Source organism: Castanea sativa, chromosome 9, assembly GCF_040712315.1.
Source record: "Castanea sativa cultivar Marrone di Chiusa Pesio chromosome 9, ASM4071231v1".
In the NCBI taxonomy this organism is placed as follows: Eukaryota; Viridiplantae; Streptophyta; class Magnoliopsida; order Fagales; family Fagaceae; genus Castanea; species Castanea sativa.
Window position 1 is genome coordinate 37,172,816 of NC_134021.1, and position 26,642 is coordinate 37,199,457.

Below are 26,642 nucleotides of genomic sequence, written 5' to 3' on the forward strand. Positions count from 1 at the left end.
GAGGAAAGAAAAATGATGGACACATGGAAAAACAATTCCCTCGATTTCTCTCCAATCCTCCCTGCCTTTTCCTTCTCTACTTTCATTTTCTTCCATTTTCACTCAAATCAAACATAGTGTAGTATGTTTATAACCTTGGATGAAATTGTAGTTTCTACCTCTTACTAAGGGGGTAGGTTCTTTTTGGCTTAATGACACTTTCACTTTCAAAGTTCCTCCCTTCTCTCTCCAAAGAATTTCACAGGCCATTTTATGGGAGAATTAGGTAGGTTGGGATGTATAAAATTATAAATTGCAAATGCCATTTTAAAAATAAAACAAAAATTGCTAGTCCCTAAAATACACAATGTGTTCATCAAAGGCCTCATCTGTGATTAGTTCAAGCTTCTTAAATACAAACTTATGGCTCGTGATTGACCCATGAACTTGCAAGAGTGTATTAGCAATAATCATGAAGATTGTACTAAGGATCAATGACACCTTGATCAAAGAACCAATGTGGACCAAAGAAGCAAGCATCAAGTGCCTAATGATGGTGCTAAGAGCCTAGTAACTCATGTGATTGACATTTCTTGGTGTTTCTAATAAAAATATCAAATGTTCAAATTCTCCCTCTTCCAATAATCAAATTATAAAATTAAATAAAAGAAAAAATATATAATGATATAATAACAATTATGCAAATCCTAATTAACCATAATGTAAGAAAGATATTAAAAGTTAGATACATTCACACTTAAAGGAGTTGGATACATTCACACTTAAGTGTATATTTCAAATTTGAATAATTTTTTTATTATTATATAAATAGATATATTGAGCTAGTTATTTAATGCCTTGAAAGCCATCTAAAAAAACCTTGTGTTAATTTATTACTTTTTCATTTTGTACCTCTTTCCAAAGGGGAGGTTCTTTTGGGCTAAATGACCCATCCTAGGTTCCTCCCTCTAGCTCCCATAGGGTCTTATGTGGAAATTATGAAGTATATAGCTCACTGAGTTGTGATATAAGGATATTAGAGCATCCACAGCAGTTGAACTATTTTTTTTTTATCTATTTGGCACTACAAAAAACTACTTTATCTATTTTACCTACTCATTTTATAAAACATTCAGCATCAGTGAATTTATTTTAGCTTTCAACACAATAAATTAATATATCTACTACAATAAAATAATACATCCCACTACAAAAAAAATACCACAAACCGATCAATGACACAATCCACAACCACTGCCAACCAAGCACAACCACCCAACAACAACTAGCAAGCCAAGAACAACCACCCACAACCACCGCCAAAAATCCAAATTAGCCAAAAACCCAAATTAGCCAAAAACCACCACCAAAAAAAAAAAATCAAATTCAAGCTAACTTGGCCAAATTGAAGTGATTTTGATATATTTTTTTATAGTAATAAAGTTTACTTTTAATAATGATTTCCTTCATTTTGCAACATTTTCTCACCAACCAAACACCTCAGTAAAAAAAATTAAAATGATTTCATTCATTCCAACAAATTTTCGTGGCAACCAAACGCCTTAACAAAATTACATTTCCGATTAGAAAAACAACAAAACAGAACAAAAAATCTACAAAATTCAAAAACAGAAAAAGTTGAATCTCAAAAATAGAAAAACATTCTAGTATGACCAATTCCATGAATTCACCAACAGTAACAACCTTTGTGCAAGCAAACACAAACTCCTTTAGAGACCTAGTCCATAAACTGACCGGCTTATTAGGTGACTCTAATAAACTCCTGGTCACCATCCCTTCAAAACATCCCTCCAAACCATTCACTCCCGGTGACCCCACCGGCCCTTGTCAGTCACCCTTCAAGCTCCACGAGCGAAGGCACATCCACACCATGAGAAAACTCGAAATCAAACTGAGCCTAACAAATCTCGCCAACTCACTGATTCAAGTTCGGTCACCCCACTTGGCTGCGACTCACCTTTCCTGCCGAGTTCCAGCACCAAGTCACCTTTGTCCGATGAGGACAAGGCCATAGCAGGAAAAGGGTTTTACTTGCACCCATTGTTGCTGTGTACGCTGAGAGGTACTGACTCGCTAGAGCTCTTGACTTTGTTTCCATTGAGTTCACTGAGATGGGTCTCGGCGATGAAGGAGAGAGAAAAAAATGAGAAGGAATAAGGAAGAAAGAAGAGCAGCCGAAGAGAGAGAAAAAGAAAGAAAATGCAAAATATTATTTTAATGAGAGAAGAGAGAGAGTTTAATAAAATATTATTATTTTTTTGCACAATAGCAAGTAACTAACAAATTTTAGGTATAGCACCATTGTTGTAGTATATATTTTAAGTATTAGTGGTGTTAAAAATAACAATATAGTTATTAAACACACTTTTTACCTGTGCTCTTAAGCGTGTGTGTGTATATATTGTAAAAGGGAAAAAAAAAATTGAAGGGATCCACTCCTAGTGCCAAAAATATTAATATGTTCCGACAGAGAGAAAAAGTAGAAATATTTTTCTTATCAATCTCATTCTCATGTGTCATAAGAACACTATATAAATTACAGAAAGTGGAGAGAATCTTGTGAAGCTCTCCTGGTTTCTCCCTTGCTTTCGCTTTTCCACTTCTCTCTCTTTTCTCTCTGATGCTGCTTGGTCTTTTCCCTCTCACTCACAGGCTCACTTTTACTTTCCCCTGAGATACTCTCTCCTCTCTCTCTCCCTCTCTCATTTTTCCAAATCCAAAAAAAGCTGAAAAGATATAGAAAAAGAAAACAAAAACCTTCAGAAAAGCCCTCAGCTTTTATTTCTTTGTCTGCCATTAAAATGCCATAAATATAACCCTTTGCTTCTCTTTCCCATCCCCACTTGCTACCCTCTTTCTCTTTCTCTAACCCTCGCCGGAAAATAACCTTCCAGTCATTTTCCGGCGGTCTCCTCTATTTACCATTACCGCTGTTATCCCCCTTATTTTCTTAGCTTCGTCTCTTTGAGTTTATAAGAAAATGGGTTAACTTTATGTGCTTATTTTCTTCTACATATTTTCCTCAACATCAATACTGGACTCTTTTTTAACTCCTAAAAGAACTAACTTTCCTAAGCTGGACTGGTTTTCCGGATAGAAAGCTCAAGAAAATCCCAGAGAAAATCCGGGAAAGTTATAGTTTTTCTTCCACTTTTTGCGAAACCCCATCTGGCTTCTCTTTGACCCCATTTTCTCATCTGGGTATCACTCAAAACCCTCCCAAAACCCCATCTGTCAAAAGAAAAAAAATGATTTCTCTCACAGACCTCTACCATGTCCTCACAGCGGTTGTGCCTCTCTATGTGGCTATGATCTTAGCTTACGGTTCTGTAAAATGGTGGAAAATCTTTAGCCCTGACCAATGTTCAGGCATCAACCGCTTTGTTGCCCTATTTGCAGTCCCTCTACTTTCCTTTCACTTCATCTCCGCCAACGACCCCTACGCCATGAACTTCAAGTTCATAGCCGCTGACACTCTTCAAAAAGTTATAGTCTTGGTGGTCCTAGCCATTTGGTCAAGGACCAGCTCAAGAGGCTCACTTGAATGGTCCATCACACTCTTCTCTCTCTCCTCTCTCCCCAACACACTTGTCATGGGCATACCTTTACTCAAAGGCATGTACGGTGATGCCTCAGGGACTCTCATGGTTCAAATAGTTGTCCTCCAATGTATCATTTGGTACACACTCATGCTTTTCTTGTTTGAGTACAGAGGAGCTAGGCTTTTAATTGTTGAGCAATTTCCAGACACTGCTGGCTCTATAATATCTTTCAGAGTTGATTCTGATATCATTTCTTTAGATGGGAAAGAACCACTTGAAACACAAGCTGAAGTTGGTGAAGATGGTAAGCTCCATGTCACTGTTAGAAAATCCGCTTCTTCTCGTTCAGAAATCTTCTCTCGCCGCTCTCATGGTCCAAATTCTGGTCTTTCACTCACTCCTCGACCTTCTAACTTAACAAATGCTGAGATTTACTCTCTCCAATCTTCAAGAAACCCAACTCCTAGAGGTTCTAGTTTCAACCATACTGATTTTTACTCCATGGTGAATGGTAAGAATGCTAGCAATGTGAGCCCAAGGCAATCCAATTTTGGAAACTTGGGTTTTGAAGAAGAGAGTGGAGTAAACGTGTTTGGAAACGCAGGGAGAGCTAATGGGGCTTATCCAGCTCCTCCTAGTGCTGGGATTTTCTCACCTGGAACTACAAAGAAGAAGGCTAATGGTGTTGGTAGTGGTGAGGGAGGAAAAGACCTTCACATGTTTGTATGGAGCTCAAGTGCTTCCCCTGTGTCAGAAGGCGGCATCCATGTTTTCAGAGGTGGAGAATATGGGAATGAGCTTGGTGCTGGAGTTGGTCACCAAAAAGGTTTGAAATATTTATTTTTGAAACTTTAGTAGTTGTATTTTGTTTTGGTGCATGTTGTGCTTGACATTGTGGACTATTAGGCATGATTTGGTTTTGTTTTTGAGTCACTCTTGGAATTTTGCTATTGTGTTGTTGAAAAAGGGGTGTGGATGAGTGTTTAACGTTATTTTAACTGTGAAGTGGGGTTTGTTACATTTTGTTTGTTACTCAACGTGTCTTATCGTTTTCCCATTCAACCTAGGATGGGATTTGGCTTGTTTTCCTTGCTTTTTTAGTTCAGATTCAAAACAGAATCCCCTGTTTTTTGGTTGGTCTTTGAAACAGTTGTCATCACTGGGAACATTTTTCTTTTTGTTTTTGTCATTTCCTCATGTTTCATATGATAGTAAACTAATTCTTGTGTTTGGTAGATTATGATGAGTTTGGTCGGGATGAGTTCAGCTTTGGGAACAGGCCGGTGACAAATGGTGTTGACAGGGAAGGTCCTGTGCTTTCCAAGCTTGGTTCAAGCTCAACAACTGAGCTTCATCCCAAGACTGGCGCTCATATTGAATCAAAGCCGACAAATATGCCGCCTGCTAGTGTTATGACCAGACTCATTTTGATTATGGTGTGGCGAAAGCTCATTAGGAATCCCAATACTTACTCCAGCTTGATTGGCCTCACTTGGTCTCTGGTTTCCTTCAGGTATGTGAAATTAAATCTGGCACTTGTTTTGAAGCAATTTCGAATTGTTAGCACGTGTGTTTTAATCAATTCCGTAATTTTACAGATGGAAAATTGAAATGCCAGCCATTGTAGCTGGTTCGATAGGCATTCTCTCAAGTGCTGGTCTCGGAATGGCCATGTTTAGTCTTGGTATGTTAACCCCTTCAGGATTTCTTAGCTTTCTACTTGTTAGATGGCAAATTTAAAGATTGAAAATGTTTATAGTGGTATATTAATTTAGATTATTTTACTTGCGTTTATAAGAACAAAAAGATTATTGTATTTGTACTCCCAAGTAATTTTAGGATTACTTTGTTCGCATCCCAAGTAAAATTGGATACAATGAACGTAGACTTGGTCACAACTTGATTTGTACTGATTTTAATCTTGTTTTTGTTCCTGTGGTGTTGCAGGTCTTTTCATGGCATTGCAGCCAAAAATTATTGCATGTGGGAACTCCATTGCTGCCTTTGCCATGGCTGTTCGATTCATCACTGGTCCTGCGGTCATGGCTGCAGCCTCATATGCTATTGGGCTAAGAGGAGTTCTGTTGCACATTGCTATTGTCCAGGTAAATGAGGTTCTTATACCAAATCAAGTTTGATTATCTACTTTTTCTGTTGTTGCACTCAATTTTAATTGTGATTTTCATGGGATAATGTAAAATCTGTCCTTAATTTTTCAGGCGGCTCTTCCCCAAGGGATTGTCCCCTTCGTTTTTGCTAAGGAATACAATGTTCATCCTGACATTCTCAGCACTGGGTTAGAGCACTGTTCTAATTCACATTTAATTTCTGATGAACTGCATTTATGTGATTTCAAATCTATATTGTATGTAATCATAAATAAATTATTGTGTATAATAATTCCATTGAGAATATCCGTATGTATATATTGACTAGCATGTGCACTCTGCAAGAATACTAGCACACACTCTCTCTCTCTCGTATTAATGATCAATTTTGGTGTCCATATTGGTGCAGGGTTATATTTGGGATGCTAATAGCTCTTCCTATTACACTAGTTTACTACATCTTGCTGGGACTTTGAAGCTGAGACACTGAAGCTACTAAGGAAATAGTTATGGTAGAATATGTTGTAACCCTTTTGAAAAGGATGGGGTGTTTTTTGTCATTCTCTAACAGATGAACAACATAGAATTTCATGACTTTAGAGAGGAAGGAAGAAAAAGTAGGGGAGCAAAAGGAAAGAAGAATGAGAAAATTGAAGCCATTGGGGAGTGCTCTAATTTTTTGTTGTCATTTTGCCTTTCGTGCTAAACCTTGTGCTTAGTTAGTGCCTTACAGGCTTTTGTTCTTTTGACGAGGAAAGTGAAGTGTATTGCAGTTGTAGTCTTGTAGATACGTCTACTTATTTACTGCCTTTTTAAGGTCGAAAAAAGATTTAAACTCAATTGGAATCTCTATGCAAAGAAAAGTCCGGCAAAAAACTAAAAAGTGCTTATCTTTTTTCTTGAGAGAAACGTGTGAAAGTGATCAATATCGAATATCAAAGTGTGCTTGCTGGTTTTTGTTTCTTCCATTTTTCAGCCTTTTAGGCTGAAGAGTGGGGTACAAGCTGTCTCTTGTATTCAAAATCTTTATTAAAACCAACAATTTTAGGTTTGGTAACTTGAAAAGATTGCAGGACTAGCTCTCTTTAGGGTCCTAGGATTTGGACATGGCTTGAATTTATCTTTGTGACAGCTTTGATGGGGGCTTGTTAGCGTAGTCTAAGTGGGTATAGACTTCTGGAAAGGCTAGGACTAGGGTGCTTCTTGGCTCTCTTTTTGGGGTCATGAGGACCTATTGCTGACACTGACTATCTCTCTCCCAAGCGACAAAGCTAGTCATCAATTCTTGTCTTCGGATGGGATCATAGGAACAAGCTGGCACTTGGCAGTTCAAACATTTGGACCCCCTTTGCATATGAATATGGATTATGGATCAAGTCTATAAGCATTGGTAATCTGATATGTACACAAAGCAAGTAAACTGCTAGCAAAAAATAGAATAGAAAAAATTTCTTCTGAAAACAGTCTTACGAGACATTTCTCTTATAATATATAGACTATGCATGTGAGTTTCACTTGTGAGAATGTCTCGTAAAATCGTCTTTATGAGATGCTTATTGTATTGCATATATGCCTAAAAAGAATTATTCACTAGGAAGATTGTAATGTCTTGCATCTAGTAGTACTTGTGGTGTATGGTTAAGGAAAAAGAAATTTCTTTGAATTTTGGGATATAAATAAAATACCCAATCGGATTCTCAAAAAAGAAAAGAAAAAAATAATTGCATTTGGATAGTTTTCACTTTTTAATCACTCTTTATGATTGCGAATTTATATGCTTTTGATACTTTTTGGGCTTTTTTATCTCGTAAAAGCTTTAGTGGATCCATGAGCATTGCATTTTTGTGTATAGCGTTACAGTGTGTGCGTGTGAGAGAGAGAGAGACAGAGAGAGAAACAAAGAGAGAGAGTAGTAGTACCTCAATTATCAATGATGCATTGATGCTCCGCTCGTTAAAATTTTCCCACTCTCTAGCTCTGAAATATATTTTTATTGAGAAATAATATGTCCACAATATTTTCACAATATTTTTACAATAAATTCTAAGTGGCAGGTTGTTACTGGTTGTTATTGTTGGGGTAAAAAAATAATCTTAGTGTTAGGTTCAAATTTGAATCAATAATAACTAACTATTGCATTTTTATGTGAGTGTTACAGTGTGTGCCTGTGAGAGAGAGAAAAAGAGAGAGATAGAGAGAGAGAGAGAGAGAGAGAGAGAGAGAGAGAGAGAGAGAGAGAGAGAGAGAGAGTAGTAGTAGTAGTAGTATCTCAATTATCAATGATGCATTGATGCTCCGCTCGTTAAAATTTCCCCACTCTCTAGCTCTGAAATATATTTTTATTGAGAAATAATATGTTCAGAACATTTTCACAATAAATCTTAAGTGGCAGGTTATTACTGGTTGTTATTGTTAGGGTAAAAAAATAATTTTAGTGTTAGGTTCAAATTTGAACCAATAACAACTAACTACCTCTGATTTGTTGTAAAAATATTGTGGACGTAACATCTTTCATTTTTATTTTACTCTTTTTTTTAGAAGATATTTTCATTTTGCTTTGTTGCTTTTTTTTTTCATTTTTTAATATCCACAAATATGATACCTTTTAAAAAGTTATTAGAAACAATGATGGTAACTTTATTTAAAATATCTATACATTTTCATTCCCTTTTTTAGTTTAAATTAAAATGATGCTAAAATTTATAGCAACTTTAATTTTTTTAAAAATAAATAAAGGTAATACATTAAATTTAAATGAGGTAGCTGCATCCATAATAATTTAACAATAAATTCTAGGTAACAGATGATTACTAGTTCTAAATTTGAACCTACTACTAACATCACTTTTGTATCTATTAATAATAGTTTGCTATAGAATATTTGTTGTAAAAATATTATATATTTGATAATATTAATCAATTTTTAAAATAAAGAGAAATATTATGATACGGTCTATGAAAGGGATAATAAGCGAGAGAAACAAAGCATGTGATTTTGTCCAAGAAAATTCAGAAAAATTAATTGCAGCCATCATGGATGTCTCCAAAGGGATGGAATTCCCATATGCATACTTGTACATTTAAATAACGTTTTAATAAATTATTATTTTTTCTAATTATAGTTTTTCCTTTTATTTTTCCCAATGAGGATAACAATTTTTATTTTTTGCTCCTAATGATGCGTCTGGATTTCATTGAGAACTTGATTAATCTCTACGACATGTGCTGTCTCTTAGTCTCGCGCATGCTAGACAATTACAGAAATAAAATCTTATTCAGTGGTCCCAAACCCTAATTTTCGGCTGTAAAAACTAGTAGAATGGTAGAAAATCACGGGTCAATGATGATAATGAAATAGTAAAACTTGTACGAAGATCCCATTTGACTATTTGAGTAATGTGAATATGTGATAGTAAATATGATTTGTACTGGTGGTAGATTTGTGCATAAATACCGTTTTACGGAAAATTATTATGTATTTTGTGAGTATATTCCCATGTTTTCTCATACAAGTGGATCCCACCGGTTTTACATTGCCTCTTTCAAATCTTGGCTCTTTTTGTAACTACTCTCAAACTTGTAGCCAAATAGATCTAAGGGGAAAAAAAATGTTTGGTAGAGGTGAAAAGGGAGAGAATGGAAAATGAGGAAAGAAAAATGGAGATGATGGAAAATGGAGGAAAGAAAATGAAGAGAAAAATGTGAATTCCCATTGGTTGGGATGGAAAGGGAGAAGAAATAATATTGGGTTGTTGAGTTTTCCACCTGGCTACATTGTTTTCTTCCAATTGTGGAAAAAATTGGGAGGGACATGCTATTGAAAAGAAAATTAAAAAAAATCACTTATTTACTTTTCTATCATTTCACATTTAATAATAAGGAAATTATATTTCTTTAAAAAAAAGGATATCATAGTAATCATTCTACCAAACACATATGGTGAAAAATTAAAACAAGGTTATATCCTCTCAGTTTTCTATCTTTGCAACATTAATTTTCAGCCACCCGGGGGGGGGGGGTGGTTGAAGCTTTTATAATTAAGTATAACGAGTTCCATCATCTTGCTTGCTAAAGCCCTTTTTTCTTGTGAATATTGGTTGATGATGAAGGCCTATCGTTGAATCAAAATTTTATCGTAAATAATGGCAATTAAATGATATTTTAATATAATCTTTAAATTGTAAAAAATTGTCGATATTTTGGATGCTTTATACTGATATTGTCTAAGGCTGTAATTGAACCGAGCTGCTTATAAACAACTTGAGTTTGGCTCAAGAAAATGCTTGTTTACCATTATTTAAGTTCTTTATGGTACCTCTTATCTCCCTATGTCAAAAGTTGATCTAGATTCTCTCTTTTGCTGTAATTTTTCTTTTGTTTCTAGGGATGTTAATTTCATTTATCACAGCTTGACACGATGGGCTACATTTTCCATTTCTTCTCTTTCTCCTTGGGTTTCTACCCTAGAAGATTGAGATGGGTTGGGTCTACTCGTTATTCTCTATATATCTATATAATTATCCTTATTCATAGAAGAGAAGGTTTGTTTATATATATATTCATTTTTTTAGCAAACAGGCCAAACTCAAGCCAAAATTTAGTCTCAACTATTGTATGAGTCGAATTATTTATAAATATAATATATATATATATATATATATATACTTGTCTAAAAATATATTGGTATAGACTTGGGATTGGATTATATAAAATTGTAAATAGGTTCATACAGTGGCGGCGCCACATATAGGTCAGGGTGGTCCCAGGACCACCCTGACCTGAATTCTTTTTTTTTTTTTGTATATATATATAATAAAAAAAATTGTTTATTTACCTTTAAAAAAAATTAGGAACACCCTAAAAAGAAATTAGGAACACTCTCAAAAAAATTAAATTTTGATAAATTATTTGTTACATTTTAGTTGGTACCAGTTTTTAGAAGAAAAAAGAAAAACTCGTAAACTGACAAACTCGTCAGCACAGCATGTCATTACTTGCGTCGAATGCCTAAAAAACAAATCCAGCTATTGCAAAGGTCGCCCTTTCTTCTTCTTCCTTTTCGTCTTCTTTGCTTCGTCTCAGACGTTCTGCTAGTCTACCTCTTCTTTCTTTTTTTACTCTAGTTTTTGTTTTGTCAAGTTTTTTCTTTAGTTTGTTTTTTAGACTTTTAGCTTGCTAATCCTATCCACGTGACAAAACTCAAAAAGCTAACAAAATATTTTGATTTCAAACTTATTTATTGAGTTTTAATATGATATACATATATACACTCTTATTGTACTATTTTTTGTTGTTGTTTTTCATTATTTAATTACATATTTATGTTTTAATATTCTAAAACAGTAATTGTTATGTAATAACTAAATGATTTGAGTGTCAAAAAAGAAAAAATAAATGATTTGTTTTATTTGAGGTTTACTTATTTAGATCAATAATATTATGTTGTATAAGAAAATATAAATATATATTATTTTTAATTCTTTTTAGAAACCCCGAAACACTTTGAAATGGTACGTTGAAATAGATCTGTATCGAAATATTCCATTTCACCAAACAAACCAAAACATGGTCCAAAACGGTATTCATAACATTGCTTTCAAGCCAAAAGAAAAAGCTAAAAAAAATTCGAACTTAAATCTAAAAAAGGAAAAATTGTAACAGAGAATCTGAAGAAAAAAAAATTGTAACAAAGCAAGTCCACCGAGGAACACCCTGATAAATAATCCTGGAGTCGCCACTGGGTTCATATGATATCAAATTATCATTTATAGTTTATTGATAATAAAACACTTTATTTGCAGTAAAAATTCATAGATTTGTGAATGGATAAAAAATCTAGTCATAATTTTGCTATATATATGTTAGTTAATCAAGTAGCTTGTTGTGAACAAGTTAATGCTTGTATGGCAAGGAAATATATGAACCAAGCTTGAATGTATTATCTTATTTGACGATGAGCTCGAATGTAGCTGGAGCTAGAAATTAAATTAAATGTATAAATCTGAACTTTTAATACTCGGTTTAACTTAGCTTTTTTACATCCCTAATGTTGTATCATTTATTAATTATCTTTAGCACAAAAAAAGAAAATTATTCATATAACTTTTTAATACTTGATTTAACTTTTCTCTTTAACCTTATGGTGTTTTCTTTTTACCTACCCCACCTCAATAAAAAGAAATTTCTTAAGGTATGCATTTTTTGGGTCCGAATTAGGTTTCGGGCTTTCAGTGCACTAAATTCAATTAGATGGTGACATGTGTCCAAAAATATATAACATATTACAATCCAACCAGGTCCAGTGTCCGGACCAAACCTTCACTTTTTTTTTGGGTGGTAAATAAATTTCTTAAAAGGTATGTAAACGAAAAAGTAAAAACTACTGTATACCTCATTGCACCCATGTTGCGTGATTCTTATTTTAGTAGAGCAGATTTTTATTCTTGGGTAAGTATGTTCCATCATTTCAACCCATCAAAAGCCGTATTTTCAGTTAAAGCATGCTAGATTTAAGGGACAGCAATAAAATACCCGAGAGAGAGAGAGAGAAGCATTTTTAGCCCTTTGAGTTCCACTCATGACCTGCAACTGCAAATGCAGTAGTATTATGATGGTGATTACTTAAAAGAGTGCTTTTTATGTGTGAGTGACACCAATCTATATCAAAGCAGACAAGAACCGCTGTTTTCCTTATTATTTTAAAGTGCTTTCTCTTTTATTCCATTTTTGTTTCAGAAGAAAAGTAATGCTAAACCATCAAAGGTAATGAGCTTGAATGATCATAGTGAATACAATGATGAAACCAGAGCTTATTTCTTTATTTGTCACTGTGATCTTTTAATGAATGTGTTGTTAGCACATGTGCCACTTCACCTCTCTTTTCCGAGGTTTCGTTTGGTTTTTGCCTTTTTTGAGTTTCAACATTCAATTGTTTATGGTTCCTTAGCAAAGTGAAAGTTGTACTTGGGAGGTGTTAGGAAGAACCAAACCACTACTCTCTTTTGTTATATGATTAATTATTAGTTATACAAAATGTTATTAGGATAGTTGTAAAGTTAGGTGAAAGTACTGGTTCGTCTTTCGTGGAGGCCATGAAGAGAATTTTTGAATGTGAAAAATTGGTTTCAGTGGCAGCAGAAGTATATGTTTTTACTTAAAATAAGAAAAGCTAACCCTAATCAAAAGCTAGCTAGCTAGGGTGATAATTTTATTAAATACTACTATAGGCTTATTTCAAGCATGCACTAGCACAACTTAATTACATTATTCAAGCTTTCCTTTATATGCACTATAAATATTTCTATAAATAAAATTGGAAACTGACATCTGTGGTACAATTTGTCAATTGTGAATTTCTTGTACAGATCGAGAATCAAATGGGCGGATACCATAAATAATAGTTGGCATTACTACGAATAGCCTTGTTACTTAGCAACCGAATAATAATCAAGTTCTAAAAACCTACCATTAATTATTCGAAAGTAGTTGATGAAAATGAATAAACTTATTTTTGGTTCGGTATGCTATCCACGCAACGATCCATGCATGATGTTGAAACACCCATTCATTCACTTCTTTTAATATGTTTGGTTGATGAATTCTTTGTTCTTTCCAGTAATTGATGAGTCTGCCTCATTCATTCATGGGGCATGAATCATTCTATTCTAAAAGCACCAATGAGTTTGAGTATGAACTTAAAAATCATTCTCAATTCCCCTATAAGCCCAAGTTTGTTCATAAAGAATCTAATCCGATAGTCTTTTATTTTACCAATTGAGCCAAGATTTTCTAAGTTGGGACGAACCTGAATTGTTCATTATTCAAGTATCATTTTCTTCTTTGGCACAACAAGTAGCAATATAGCCTAGCTAGCTACCACATGCATGTCCATTGTCCAGATTACCCGAAGTTCTTAGTTGCCAAATCTTAAAGTATACATAGTTTTTATAACATGTTTACAAAGGGACCTTTAATGAACTGGATGTGGACCGCAAAGAAATTCCATAATTGGTTAATAATGGCAAACACAATATAGGTGCATTCTTAGGAGAATCAAATATCAAAATGGTGAAGCTGTGCTGAAAGCTATAGCAACCATAAAGAAAGAGAGGAATGACTTGTAAAGGGTCCCATTTTCTTTAGTTGAGTTGTGCTCCTCAAATGAAGTTCAAAGGACGTGACAAGCAAAATTTAGTAGGATGATGAGTGAGAAGCGTGATATTTCATGAACATTTTTCACTTAAAATTTATATAATAATAAAAAATTGAAGTACAGTTTTTGCTCTTAAAGTTTAAGAGTGTTTTCATTAATTGTAGTCTTTTAAGTTTTAAAGTTTTCATTTTAAACCTTGAATGTTTGATTCTTTTTTTATATTGATCTTACCATCCATTTCAATTAGTAACTTGACTGTTAGATCACCCTTTATGATTAACTATTTCGTAAAATGCTAGATCAAAATTATTGTAGAATGCAAAATTTTCATTGTTATAGGCAAAACCTTTTGTCTTGTTAAATTAACAGATTTCTCAAACTTAAACTATTGGAATATGATAAATTTAATCATTTAAATAAGAGGTAAAGTGGAGGAGATATGAATCAAACTTAGGATTTCCTGCTTTAATATTATATTAAAGGCAAAAATGCAAAATTGACCTTTTAACTTTTAGCTTTTGTCATTTCAGTCCTTTAACTTTTAGTTTTGTCATTTCAGTTCTCTAATTTTCAGTTTTGTCATTTTAGTTCTCTAAATTTCAATTTTTGTCAATGTAGTATTCTGTTAGATTTCAGTTACTGCTACTGTTAAGTTTGACATTTAAAAAAAAAAAAATTGTAATTAAAAGAAAATAAAAAAAAGCTTGAACAAAAAACATGGAACTTCAAATGAGTTCAATCATGGAACAGAATAGAAGAAATACAAACGCGAAACAGAAAGAGAAAATCAAACCCAACGTTATCCTAAATCACATTATCCTCTTCTCTTCTATATCAGCGATCGAGTTCAACCAACTCTCGCCATGCCTTTCACTGTCAGTAGTACTCTTTGACCATCATGCCATTGGCACTGTAAAATGACGTCAGCAACTCCAACGCCCTTGTCGGCGTCAGTTTCAACCGCGATTGACTTTATCCAGCAATCGCTCTTTGAGCTCTGCCCTAGTGAGGACCACCAATCTAGGTTCTACTTCAACAACCCTCGGCGTTTCTGCTCCTTCGCAAGCCGTCTCTAGTTCATTCTCCAACAGCTCCTCATTCCTTTCGCCTGAGTCTCTCGCCACCGCCGCACTCACTACACTCAAAGGAATCGCTGCCGATCTTTCTGTAGCTGCTGATGTGGCTTTGCTTTACTCCAAACGCAGCAAGACCTTCGTCCTTGTCAATTGCCGATAGCTCTGCGATTCTCTCCAAGAGCGCACTTCAGCCATAGCCAATTGGCTTGCTTTGCTGGACTCCGGCCTCCCCGATCTCCGCAAAAAGATCGCCGATCTCTCTCGAGATATGAAGCAAACTCAATTCACTGTAATTTTCTCTCTCTTTCTCTAGCTCGCTCTAAATTTTTCTGCCATGGTTGTTGATTTTGATTTTGATTTTGGCAGGTAACGAAGAACGAGGAGAGAGTGCATTGTATGCTACAGAAAGAAGGGCAAGGAAGACGAACAAGCAAAGCAGTACAAAGCGCCATAATCATGGACTTAGCACGAGCTTTAGGGATTGAATTCGATAACTATTCCGAGTTATCGGAGCAAGTCAAGCTCTTCAAAGACAACCTTACGCGTTTCAATTCGATATTCGAGAGGAAGATTTTGGTGTCTCTTGAGAGACGAAAATGTTTTGTTAGTATTCTGTTTTCTTTTTCTCTTTTCTTTTTTTCCTAGCTTTTTTTTTCTTTTAATTACAATTTTTTTTATTTAAAAAAAGGGTTAAACTTAACGGTTGCAGTAAGTGAAACCTAACAGAATACTATATTGATAAAAATTGAAAGTTAGAGGATTGAAATGACAAAACTGAAAGTTAGAAGACTGAAATGACAACAGCTAAAAGTTAGAGGGACAGTTTTGCATTTTTGCCTATATTAAATTATTGATTATTCCAATGATTTAAGCTTTTGAAATATAGTAAATTTAATTATTTAACTACACAATTCTAAAATGTCTAAACTCCAAACACCCACTCCAAAAAAAAAAAAAAGAAAAAAAAAAGGAAAAAAAAGAAAAGAAAAGTAAAGAAAAGCAAAATAGAGAACTCACTAATATTAGGGCGAATGCTTCCCTTTTGTGGTTGTGGGATATATTTTTTTATTTTATTTTAATCTTTTACTTCCTGGTTGGTTGGGATGGCTTCATACTTTAAGGATAAGGGGCCTGGCCTTCTAAAAAGAGAGCCATATATAAAAATAGCACTGTCCACACATTCTATAAGTAGGCCAATTTCCAGCCCAAGTATTCGGCCCTATAAGCAGGCCTCTCCATGAAATTACGTTTGGAGTCCACACACACCCAAAAAAAAAGAAAAACTTTTTAAACTAATTTTGGAACGTTTCACACTAGTTTTTTTTTTCCCCATCTAGCCTTTTTACAATACTTCAACAAATAAATAATCAACTAATCCAAATCCACCTTTATTTGTTTTTATGTTTTTTTTTTTTGATAACCTTATTTGTTTTTATGTTGTTTGGGTTCTTATCCCCCACTATATGGTCAAATGTTAGAAAACATGTATTGTGACTTCATCGTGATTCTCAAAAAGATTAAAAAAAAATTTCACTTGACCGTGTTACACACAATTGAAATAACCATCTTATTGATTATAAAAAAAGAAAAAAAAGATAACCATCTTATATTATTTCTAACCCATTAGTCATGACACTATTGCTTACTTTTCTTTGAGAAACACTATGTCCATAACATTTTTACTATACTTTCACAACAAATTTTGATTGGTAGATTGTTATTGGTTGTTATGGGTGGGTAAAAAAGTAATTTAAGTTATGAATTCAAATTATAACCAATAACAACTTATCACCTATGATTTATTGTGAAAATGTTGTGAATATAAAACTTTTATTTTTCTTTAGAGTCTGTTTGATTGAAAGATGGAAAAATAGAATGATAGAAGATAAGGAAGGGATAGGAAAGTGGAAGGATATAAGAGATTTTAATTTGTCTTGTTTGTGTTAGAAGTATCAAGAGGTGTCAGTTAAGTTGTAAGACTTTTAACAAGGAAACTCACACTTTTTTGTAGAATAAAAACCTCAAACTTAAGGGGTAATTATTGAGTACTCTCGAAGTGTTATAAAAGCATACTCATCCCTCTCGCATAACTGTTAGTTTTACTAATTAAATTTATGATGGGACTCACAATTCATGTGAGAGAGAGGGAGTATGCATTTATAATACTCTCGGAGTATTCAATAATTTTCTCATACTTAGATCTAAAAGAAAAGAAGCAAGCATAAATGGAAGTAATTAATTGGTTTTATTTTTCATATAAATGGATGGTGAAGTCCAATACTTATGCATAAGCAGTTAAGCACTATGCATGAGTATTTTTTTTTTTGGAAAACAATTTTATGAAAACTAGGTTTTGTGGTGTGGTTGTGATCTCTTAATACAAATGAGCCTCGACATGACTTATATTGTACAAATGAGCCTCAACATGATTTATATTGTACATATGAGTTTGATAGGATCGAAATCTAGAAAACCATTAGTTTCATTTTTAAACAAGAATCAAACCATATTATCATTATTTTTAGTTTAAATAAGTAGATAGTAGGAGAAGGAGAGGTGATTTCGAACCACATATATGAAACACTACTAAAAATGTCATATATCATTACAATACCACCAAATCATTTGAACCATAATCATATCATCATTGTTTGAATACAATTATGAAAACAAATTCATTATATCAATTATTTATTACATTATAACCGATAAAATACTGGCTTATGTGAATTAATTTTGCTATTGATAACCCCCCACACCCCCCCCCCCCCCAAAAAAAAGAAAAAAAAAAAAGAGAGAAAAAGAAAAAAGAAAAGGATTAGGATTGCCTCTGTAGCTGATCCAGTACAAAGGCTTAAACCCTAGCCCAGAAATCCTATTGCTATAGCCCATAAAAGTATAAAATCGAACATGTCACTTTAGGCTTTTTAATACATTGTATTCCGATTTCAAAGCTGAAAAGCTTAAGGGTCTTGGACTGCTTTTGGCCCAAGATTCAGATATTGTATAACATTTGGGTATACAGATACAGTACCAGTGTCGCACGGAGACAGAGAGAGCGCAGTGTGACATGTTTCTTTTTTCTTTTTGCTAGCGCAGTGACATGTTTCGATTCAACCTAACAACTGGCGCAAATTAACCTTTTAAGAAATCTAGTGGTTGAATTACAAAATATTTTAAAATTTTTGTTATAAAAACATTGGAAAAAAAAAAAAGAGAACGAAAATCTAACTCGAAATTTTCAAGTTATACTAACATACACATTCATATGTGCTTTTAATCCATCAAAATCTTATACATGTAGCCCTTGTGCTCCCTCGGTGCTTACTTGTAGACACCGGAGTTTGTTTACGAAAAAAGATATATAAAATATTGGATGTAAGAGAATCAAAACGCCAAAGCTCTTTGTAAATTGGGTAACTTTGCTTGGAAACCCATGTAGTCCCATTTTGACATTTTTGTGCTTGGGATTTTTTAACTTATAGACAACAATGGCGATTTTTTTTTCCCACTTTGTTGCTTGTGAGTTAGGTCACATTGAATAGTAATAATGACAAAAGCGTACTGTTAATAAATATACAGTTGGACGGTCCAATCTCATTGATTTAAGCTTTTGAATTAAGTGATGTTCTTATATGTTAAAATTTTCCTTCAATCAGAGTTTGTCCAAGGCGGCGAATTACGAACTTCATGCAGATACAAATTCACCTCAGGCTTCCTTCCATGCTCTTCGAATATGGCTCAGAAGCGGCTGATGAAGACGTTAGGAATTCAAGAACGTGGACATTATATTGCTACAAATATTAGGAAGCTAGACAGTGATTAATTTGTTGTATGATTTCAATTTTTTTTTAAAAGAGAAATTCTTTATGGCTTGTTTCAATGGAGGGGAGAAGGAGGTGAAATTGAGGGAGTAGAGGGAATGGCAACGGGTCGGGTTCGGGCCGGGTTTTTGCATACCCAGACCCGACCTGCGGGCCAAGACCCGGAACCCGGACCCGGCCCGATTATTAATCGGGTTTTTTTCCGGGGCCCATACCCGCTCCGCCGGGCCCCACGGGCCCTGCGGGCCCCGTTTATCTTCTTGGGCCCAAATCTAGCCTAACAAAAAATTTTTTTTTTGAAGCCCATTAAATTTTTTCCCTAAATTCAAGCCATTTAACATGGCCCAAATGCCAAAATTTGGCATTTAGGCCACATTATAGGGCAACCAAATCAAACCAAATTATAAGTTAATCATAAATCAACAAATCACAACTAAGATTTTAAATCAACAAATCACTTAAAAAGCTACAAAATAAATCCCATAAGTCTAGAAAATTACAAAATGTCTTATCCTCCAACTAACAAATGAAAAAGACTAAGAAATTCTTACAAAATGTCTTATCCTCCATAACCGGGTTTTTATCTGGGGCGGGTTTCGGGTCGGGTTTCGGATTTTTTTTATAAAACCCGGACCCGACCCGAACCCGCTTCGAATTTTTTTTTAAAAACCCATACCCGACTCTATTCTTTATCGGGCCGGGTAAAATCCGGCCCATTAGGGTCGGGCCGGGCCGGGTATCCGCGGGCCGGATCTAAATTGCCATCCCTAAGTAGAGTAGAGTTGGCTAAAAAATAAGCTAATTTTGTGCTAAATTTACTCTACTCCCCCTCGCTCTCCCTCTCCCTCTCCCTCTCCCTCAATCCAAACGGACTATTAATTTTGTTGTGTTTTGATGGATTTTTGTTGGCCTATTGTGATGGGTTGTGGGTTTTTGTTGATGAATTGTGTTGTGGTGGCGAACTTATTTGCCAAAGTGGGAGTGATTAAAAAAAAAGGGGCTTAAATGAAATTATTATGACACATTTATAAAAACAATTTTTTTGCTATTTCACATTTCAACCCCCCCCCTTTGTTTAAAAGCGAACATTATTTTTCTGAGAAAACATTAAAAAAAAATGTTTTGGAATTTCATTTTAAAACTAGTTTTTAACCTTTTGAAAAACATATTTCAAGAGCGCAAACTAAACCTCCCCACGTGTTTAGCATTTTATTTTATTTTAAATAAATTTCACAATTGAAAGGTGGTAAATTATGATTAGTGTAATATCATTTATTTATATACATATGAGGCCACTACTGATATCAGTTTTATTTACACCAATCTTTTTTTTTTAGAGTTCCAACTTATGGTGTCTGCTCCTGATGATAGCTTATTATCATTAGACCAAGACACCAATCAATTTTTGGTGTAGACGAAGATTGAACCCCAAATCTCTTATACAACCATCAGAGACTTTACTAATTGCGCTAACTGAAACCCACTATTTACACCAATTTTTTTTTTTTTTGAGAAACCTATTTACACCAATCTTAATCTAGCATCACAGCAATATAATTTTTTTAGGCTCTAGACATATTGTTTTGGTTTTTCTCCTAACTTTTTTTTTTTAACCCTTAGACCTTCTCTTCTTCTCACTGATGGCCATTAGACAGTGGAAGATATAAAGGAAGAAGTTAGGGATGTCTTCTTTAACAACCATTTTTTGCTTTTAACTCTTTTATATTCGTTTGTTTAAAAATCTCCTCTCTCTCTCTCTCTCTCTCTCTCTCTCTCTCTAACACTAATCTGGCTATAATAGAATATCAAAGCATTTTTTTTTTCCTTTGGATTACTTATGGAACCAAATTTCATCTACAACCATAAGTCATGAAAAATTCTTTATGTTTGTGATGAGAGTGGCGACTTGGTATCAAGATCTCAATATACTTTTAATCATCTAACCTATTTATTAATCATAGTTATATAAATCACTAGTTGCTAATTTATAATCATATGATCTATTTAATAGTCACACGTGATTATTCCATAAACAATAAAAAATAAAAGATGTTGTAACTTGTAAGCTTAACATAGATTTGGAAACAAGCTCAGTTTAGCTCGCGCACAGCCTCTTTTCCTCTCCATCAACAGCATTCGTCAAACAACTCCAAATTTCCAACCCAATAAAATTGAAGCTCCTTCTCAAAAAAAAAAAAAAAAAAAAATTGAAGCTATAAATTTCAAGGAAGTCAATACCGTACCGGAGGCTGTACCGGTTTGGCTACCGGTACGATATATTTCGGATACCGGTCAATACCGGTGTACCGTTTCAGGTTTACCACTATTTTATATATTATATATATACACACCAAAATCTCTAGAACCATGTTTATAAGCATATAATATTTCACTTATATTATAGTAAATATAAAAGTTTATCATAAAATATTACCTCAATTCAGAACAAATTATTCATAGTTTTAGATTTTAGTATCAATTAAAAGAAAAAAAACAATATAAAAAATAGAAAGCTTAGTTGTTCATTGCATACTAAGAAAACAAATAATACTAATAAGTTAATGTAAATAAGTTACCATTATACCCTTACGAAAATTCAAAAATTACAAAACTAAAATTAAAAAAAAAGCTTTTTTTTTTGGTACCGGCCGGTACGCCTGGTACTGGCCGGTATTGTCCGAAATTGGCAGGTATGGTCAGTACGCGGCCGGTAAGGCCGGTATTTTTTTCGGTACAAAATAGAAGTATACCAATACCGGTACACTGGCCGGTATGGTATGTACAATCCGGTACAGCCGGTACTGGTACGGTATCGACTACCCTGATAAATTTAGCTCGCAATTAATGTTCTACTTTACGACGCAAAGCTACTATTTCTGAATGGTACTGAGAAAATTAATTATTGCACACCAAATAATTCATATATCTTTTTTATTTTTGGGAAATGCTAATGGATAATTCACGTATCAATATCAAAATGTTTAGTCAAAATGTTTAGTCAAAATGTTAGTTTAGTAAACAAGCTCACGGGAAAAGCGGAAGTTGCCTAGCTAGTTTAGATATGGCGAAGGTTGTACAATATAGTCTCCAATTAAGAAACTGCCGCTTTCAATGACTGATAAGTTGAAAAATGATTTAGAGTCGAGGTCTAAATTTATAAGATCCGTACAAAGTAGAAGGATTTATGGAAAATAAACGCATACTTTATGGCCTATACGCATTTAAAATGTGAAATCATTTATTGTGACAGTCTGTATTTTAAGACCTTTCGTACCTGTAAATTTAAGCACCTAAAATGTACAATGACTATGTAATTAGATCTTCTTGAATTCCTATCCTCAAAAAAAAAAAAAAAACTTTTTGAATTCTTTTTTTTTTTGAATATATTTATTTATTATTATTATTTTAAAATATAGAAATTTTACTATAACTTAATCTAAGTGTATATGTATGTGAAACTCATTCCTAGAGACTTGAACCTCGACCCTTACTCTCCACTTCCTACAAGCACTTATACTTGTAGAGTAACCGTCACACCAAAGATGTGCGGTGGTATCTTTTTGAATTCATAGATACTCTACAACGTAGAGTTCTTTAAATTTTAACAATTTTTTTTTATAAAATAATAAATGGTTGAAATAATGCCACATTATCAATCTACTAATACCATTCCAAGCTTTTTTTTTTTTCAAAAACACTCCATTAAAAAGATTTGTATGCATAACTCCAATGAACATGCTGTTATAAGCTAAGGAGATTAGAGATCCTAGATTTAATTAAATCAATTGTTCTAAAACGTTAATTAAGCCAACGAGACATTGGAAATTTAGTATTTGTTTGTTGTAAATTAAAATCATACCTTATTTTCAACGCCAATTTATGTACAGTTTTTTATCTCTTATTTTTCTTAGGTGTAACTATATTTTTAAAACAAAATAAACACACTCTTAATACTTTAATCTATTTCAATTAAAAAAAGATATTGTACTCAACAAGAAAATTTTAAAAATAAAAATAAAAGAATCCTTAATCCTACATATCCTATAGACATGATAGGCTGGACCTCAGACCTCTAATTTCATGAAGTGGAGAAATACTATGTTGATGAGTGAAATGTTACTAAATACAATTTCAATTTCATATTGATGGTGTGAACTCTAAATAAAATCATGTCCAAGTTTTTCTACTGCTATTTTACAACTTATCTTTATCTTTTTATTTTTAAAATAGAATTGAAATCCTACAATTATTTAAGTTTGAAAAACTATATAAAGTGAGGTTATTTCATGTTCTAGCTAATTCTCTACAAGAAGAAGGATGCTATTTATCCCACCTAATCTTATGAGAGTGACAATTAACAATAGAAAAAGGAAAAAAGTTAAGGTAGAAAGCAAAACTCGCAGGTAACTGCTTCTAGTTTATAAGTAAAGTTCTAACATGATACCTTATCTATCGGAAAAGGAGGTGTAATTGGATTTGTGATATAAAGGAAAATGTAAGAGGAATTTTAAGTTAATTTGCAATTTGTTTAAACTAAATTGGCTTTTGAATTATGATCTCATGTACTCCATCAGTACTACGAGATGCTATCTTGATCTGTCCGTGGCAAGTTGTTTAACAAGTTGCAAGCAGATAGAGAACAACAATAATTGCAATCAAATACGATAATAATAATGATAGGGACAGATTTTTAAAATCTTTATTTCATTAACATTACTTTTATTAATATCAATCATTAATTATGGGGAAAATTATAAAATTAGTGTGCCTCTAAACTATTTTTTCGGTGGTCGGTGGGTTAATATTTATAAAATTATTTTTTTAGATAGATAGTTTGAAAGGAGAAGTTTGCATTTGAACCATGTGTATGGAATGCCACAAAGAATACCATTGCAACTTAATTATTATTTAAAGCCCTTACTCTATATCTAGATAGAATGAATATGCAAAGTCATGAAGACATAATAATTTTTTAGATACATACCATACATTACATTAGTTTAGATCATCATATTACATGAGTTTATAATAGATTTATAACTCATCAAAAAAAAAAAATGATTTATAAAAAAAATGATTTAAATACACATTACACAAATATAAAGTATAATAATAACTGCCCCACATTTGACTCAATTTATTGAACGATTTAGACAACTTGTCATATAATATGTGAGTTGTTTATTTGGGTAGAATAATTCAGAGAGCGAGAAAATGAAATGAAAATATCAAGACACAACAAACAAACAAATCACAATCATGTATATATATATCGTGAGAAATCTCACCAACTTTATAATAGACAACATTATTAAATCAATGCAAAAAGGGCCCAAACGACCCAAAAATTCTCAGATAAAAACCCTAAAGACAAAACCCCACCGAAAGCTTCCAACACTTTCTCATTTCAAACACACACACACTCTCTCTCAGTCAAAAAGCACCATCATACCCAAAAACCAAACCATGCATCAGCCGGAAAACCATGATCTCTACCGCTTTCTCACCGGAAACGGTGTTTTCAACGTGGGTCCGTACGGTTTCCCAGAAGTGAACTCATGTGAGCTTGCTGGGATGCCAAGCTTTTGTAGTTCCAGCTCGTACTACCCTTTGGAAGTGTCAGGTTTAGCTGATACACCACCCCAAGATCGAGCACTTATGGCTTTGAAGAATCATAAGGAGGCCGAGAAGAGAAGGAGAGAGAGAATCAACTCTCATCTTGATAAGCTGAGGAGTCTTCTTCCTTGTAATTCTAAGGTAATTTGGCAATTTATGTGAGTCTGTGTTGTGTGTGCGTCTATGTTTTTCATTTTATTTTAGTGTGGGAATGATTTTTTTTAAAAAACTTTTCAAATTGAGCAACGAGGTTAAGATTAGGTTTCATTAACTTGTCCCATGTACTTGATTTTTTTCCAAATTAATTTTGGTGTACAGGTTTTGAAAACCATGAGCTTTTTGAAGGGTCACAATTTGGTGTTGTGCTACATTAGATTCTTGTGTTCTATGTGATTGGCACTTTTTTTACTGTTTGGCTACTAAGAAAAGTTGGAAAAAGAAAAAGAGATTAGGATATAGAATCATAGACTTTTCAGTGCTATTTTTGACCCAATAAAGGCAGAGTTAAAGATCTAGCTAGTTTCCACTCAAAGACTTCTCTAACCTTAGTCTAAGATCACTGTTTGTGTTAGTTGGCACGAGCTTAATTTCCATCTTCAACTACTTTTCTGTTTTTCCTATTTTGTTTGTTAGACTAGGGAAATAAACAGTGTATAACAAATTAAGGATTCAGAGTTACAAGTTTGTGTTGGTTTTTTCCCCCCCGGCAATCAAGCGGAGACTTGGGACTTTTCTGTAATAGAAACAAGAAAAAAAGAGAGTTTATTTAGATTCCGAAATCTTGGATTTATAAAATTCTTTGCAACTTTTGAATGTTCCAAACTGCAAATACAGAATCTGAAAAAGAAAAGGGATCGATATTCGAAAACCCTTTTCTAGCTTCTATGGTTGGCCATTGGTGGTTTAATTGGGAAAGTTTCCCAGCTTTTCAAAATTAGGGTTTCTGACCCTTTACTCACTTTTTATTTTTTTTGGGGTGTTTTTTTTCAGACAGACAAGGCTTCACTACTTGCAAAGGTTGTTCAACGTGTGAAAGAGCTAAAAGAACAAACCTCCGAAATCACAGAACTCGAAGCTTTACCTTCTGAAACCGACGAAATCACTGTACTCTCCGGCGACTATACAAGTGATGGAAGGTTAATATTCAAGGCTTCATTGTGTTGTGAAGACCGGACTGACCTAATGCCAGACCTAATTGAGATCCTGAAGTCTCTACATTTGAAAACTCTCAAAGCAGAAATGGCTACACTTGGTGGAAGAATCCGCAATGTTCTGATTGTCGCGGCTGATAAAGATCACAGCATTGAATCAGTACATTTCTTGCAAAATGCATTGAAATCTTTACTAGAACGTTCGAGTTCTAGTGATCGGTCCAAACGAAGACGCATATTAGACCGCAAAATAGTTATGTAAGAGACGTAATTGCTTGTTTACATTTTCAAATTTTTTGTCATTTTTTGCATTTCTTTATCTATTTAGCTTCCTTTATCAGCTGGTTTGTATGTGTGATGGGTTTGTTTGCTTTTAGCCAAGAAGAAAGAAATTTGAAAATTTATGTGTGTAAGTTTGTTGATTGGTTAGGGTTTAGGTTTAGAATCTAGCTAGTGCATGTGAAATCTTGCATGCAAGCAGGAAAAGTTGAAGAATCTGAGTCTGAAGTGATGAGAATTAATGAAGTATATGTACGTGAAATGTGTGACAATGAGGTCTGTAAAAGCATTGCTTTGTGAGTTTCCAAGCTCAAAATCAGTATATATATTATTTTTCTTCATATTCTGAGTAGTAGGTGTGTAATGTATGACCGAGTTTTTTTTTAATCCAAGCATACACTGATTCTAGAGAATGAATGATAGTGGTTGGGAATTCTTGTTGGGAACTTCGGTCTCAGATTTGAGTATTTAATGGGTGTCAATTTTTTATTGAGAGAGAGAGAGAGAGAGAGAGAGAGAGAGAGAGAGAGAAGGGGACAGAGAGAGTGCTTCCATTCCAGCATGGGGAAAACAAAATTCACTGAGAGAAAAGACATTCTCACAGGAATCAAGGGAGAGGATCTCTGCATTTCTGAGCTTTTTTAATTCTGGATATTTGAAGTTAAACCAGATGAAGTGAAAGTTAGTATTATAAAACCTCATCTCTTTGACACATTGAAGCATCTTTTTTTTTTTTTTTGGGGGTGAAATTTAAGCATCTCGTATTGAAATGGTCCGATAAGATGGCTTTCTGTAGATAAATTTAAATATTGGGGTCTGGCCTTATTTATTTCATTTTGCTCTTGGACAATTGGACCATGCTCGCTGTTTAGCCCCTTTTTAGCATTTCTTATAC

General features: G+C 33.8%; 2 protein-coding genes and 1 pseudogene across 2 annotated transcripts; all 3 read left to right on the forward strand.

The window, feature by feature from the left end:
* LOC142609152 (VQ motif-containing protein 11-like) overlaps positions 1-2,157 on the forward strand; it is a 34,238-nt pseudogene extending 32,081 nt beyond the window's left edge.
* Positions 2,158-2,481: 324 nt separating this feature from the next.
* Positions 2,482-6,533, forward strand: LOC142610222 (putative auxin efflux carrier component 1c). Its single transcript, XM_075781979.1, has 6 exons — positions 2,482-4,368; positions 4,779-5,055; positions 5,141-5,226; positions 5,490-5,647; positions 5,762-5,838; positions 6,060-6,533. Exons 1-6 carry the CDS (start codon positions 3,249-3,251, stop codon positions 6,124-6,126), a joined length of 1,785 nt encoding a protein of 594 aa, XP_075638094.1. The 5' UTR covers positions 2,482-3,248; the 3' UTR covers positions 6,127-6,533.
* A 17,492-nt stretch (positions 6,534-24,025) lies between these two features.
* LOC142609750 (transcription factor bHLH106) lies at positions 24,026-26,088 on the forward strand. The gene is made up of 2 exons (XM_075781460.1): positions 24,026-24,458; positions 25,308-26,088. Exons 1-2 carry the CDS (start codon positions 24,168-24,170, stop codon positions 25,728-25,730), a joined length of 714 nt encoding a protein of 237 aa, XP_075637575.1. The 5' UTR covers positions 24,026-24,167; the 3' UTR covers positions 25,731-26,088.
* Positions 26,089-26,642: the final 554 nt, after the last annotated feature.

Excerpts from the sequence above, each read along its gene's own strand:
- LOC142610222 (XM_075781979.1), top strand. The coding sequence starts at position 3,249 with ATGATTTCTCTCACAGACCTCTACCATGTCCTCACAGCGGTTGTGCCT. Across the intron at positions 4,369-4,778 it reads TGGAGTTGGTCACCAAAAAG|ATTATGATGAGTTTGGTCGG; the intron begins GTTTGAAATATT and ends TGTGTTTGGTAG. Across the intron at positions 5,839-6,059 it reads CCTGACATTCTCAGCACTGG|GGTTATATTTGGGATGCTAA; the intron begins GTTAGAGCACTG and ends ATATTGGTGCAG.
- LOC142609750 (XM_075781460.1), top strand. The coding sequence starts at position 24,168 with ATGCATCAGCCGGAAAACCATGATCTCTACCGCTTTCTCACCGGAAAC. Across the intron at positions 24,459-25,307 it reads TTCTTCCTTGTAATTCTAAG|ACAGACAAGGCTTCACTACT; the intron begins GTAATTTGGCAA and ends GTTTTTTTTCAG.